The sequence below is a fragment of the Strongylocentrotus purpuratus genome, unplaced genomic scaffold (genome assembly GCF_000002235.5).
Source record: "Strongylocentrotus purpuratus isolate Spur 01 unplaced genomic scaffold, Spur_5.0 spur5_contig_465, whole genome shotgun sequence".
Lineage (NCBI taxonomy): Eukaryota > Metazoa > Echinodermata > Echinoidea > Camarodonta > Strongylocentrotidae > Strongylocentrotus > Strongylocentrotus purpuratus.
Window position 1 is genome coordinate 2,619 of NW_022145134.1, and position 2,035 is coordinate 4,653.

Consider the following 2,035-nt stretch of genomic DNA (forward strand, 5'->3'; position numbering starts at 1 on the left):
CCAGTAAGCACCGCCCCATAGTGTTCTGACCAATCACAGCCGTGATTTATGTCCGACGTGCGTGCACAAATGTCCGACATGCGTGCACGCGCGTATGAAGCGCGCGGCAGGAAAATGCAGTGGGCATTGGAGAGGGGCACGTGTTAATTTGCCCAGTGCGCAGTGGGCGGGGCTTACTGGATCGGTCCATTAATATGCTATAACGCGCATGTCATATATACGTCAAACGTTGCGGCAAAACCGGCCACTGACCATGCTTTTTTTTGCTCGGCAAAATCCGAGCTTGACCTCGGTGATAGGAGATGTAACACAAGCGTCTGCAACATATTAAGCTTAAATTCGGAATATTTTAAGTGTTCAACTACTCGTGAATTAACAACTTGTGAGGATTCCTAGAAAAAAAGATTGGGGAATTACCTTTAGAACGATTTCCCCACGTGCGCCTTTTAGGTCAGCTTAATCGGTGACCAGTATTGACGTTTCTGCATCGTGAAAGTTCATCAACGATTGCAAAGTTCATCACCAATCGCGAAAATCCATGACCGATTGCGATATTCAACACCGATTTCAAAAGTCTATCACGCCCCCGCCCCATAAAAAGTTCGCACGCCCAGTCGCCCCCCCCCCACTGAAAATTTGGCATCCGTAGAAAAACACCTCAATATGAGTTTACCATGACTACCTGGAAGAATATAGGCCTAAGCCAATTTTTTTTCCGGCGATTTTCTGCGATTTTTTTTCGCGAGTGGCTGTTTATTACGGTCCCTTGGAAATTGAATATTGGTAGTTTGTTATCCCGCGAGCGCAAGTGGAACACGGATTAATGTGGTGTATCTATAGTGACCCGGCCGAGTGGTATGTGGGGACAATAGACTAGGGCGGGTATCGGGCGGATATCCGGTAGAAGGAACCCTGGTCTCACGGCCTTTCAGCTCGGAGTTGGGGCGCCCCTCCATTGTAACCTCAAGCCCCCCCCCTCCAAGTCACCTAGGATGAAAACCCTGGCTACGCCGATGCCTCTTTGGCGTTCCATAGGACCCGGAGGGATCGCCATTGTTGTGCCCGACGCTCATCGATACAAAATAGTAACTAAATAGTAACTATCCATGACCGATTTGCGATATTTCAACACCGATTTCAAAAGTCTATCACGCCCCGCCCATAAAAAGTTCGCACGCCCAGTCGCCCCCCCCCCCCACTGAAAATTTGGCATCCGTAGAAAAACACCTCAATATGAGTTACCATGACTACCTGCCCTAAGTCGCTATCTCGCCGCGGCGAGTCGCTATCTCGCCGCGGCGAGATAGCGACTCGCCGCGGCGAGAGGAAAGCGACCGCCGCGGCGGACGAGATCGCGACTCGCCGGCGAGATCGCGACTCGCCGCGGCGAGATCGCGACTCGCCGCGGCGAGATCGCGACACTCGCCGCGGGCGAGATCGCGACTCGCCGCGGCGAGATCGCGACCCGCGGCGAGATCGCGACTCGCCGCGGCGAGATCGCGACTCGCCGCGGCGAGATCGCGACTCGCCGCGGCGAGATCGCGACTCGCCGCGGCGAGATCGCGACTCGCCGCGGCGAGATCGCGACTCGCCGCGGCGAGATCGCGACTCGCCGCGGCGAGGATCGCGACTCGCCGCGGCGAGATCGCGACTCGCCGCGGCGAGATCGCGACTCGCCGCGGCGAGATCGCGACTCGCCGCGGCGAGATCGCGACTCGCCGCGGCGAGATCGCGACTCGCCGCGGCGAGATCGCGACTCGCCGCGGCGAGATCGCGACTCGCCGCGGCGAGGATCGCGACTCGCCGCGGCGAGATCGCGACTCGCCGCGGCGAGATCGCGACTCGCCGCGGCGAGATCGCGACTCGCCGCGGCGAGATCGCGACTCGCCGCGGCGAGATCGCGACTCGCCGCGGCGAGATCGAGACTCGCCGCGGCGAGATAGGAGCTTTTTTTTTTTAATTTCTTTGGCCCTTCTACTCTTCCGTAGAATTGGCCAATGACGCGCTCCAATTTGATCGTGATTATTTATGAGGT

General features: G+C 57.2%; 1 protein-coding gene across 1 annotated transcript; it reads left to right on the forward strand.

The window, feature by feature from the left end:
- The first annotated feature begins 1,243 nt into the window (after window positions 1-1,243).
- On the forward strand, window positions 1,244-1,960 carry LOC115924899 (splicing factor U2af large subunit B-like). Its single transcript, XM_030987742.1, has one exon. The coding sequence runs from the start codon at window positions 1,244-1,246 to the stop codon at window positions 1,958-1,960; it is 717 nt and encodes a 238-aa protein (XP_030843602.1).
- Window positions 1,961-2,035: the final 75 nt, after the last annotated feature.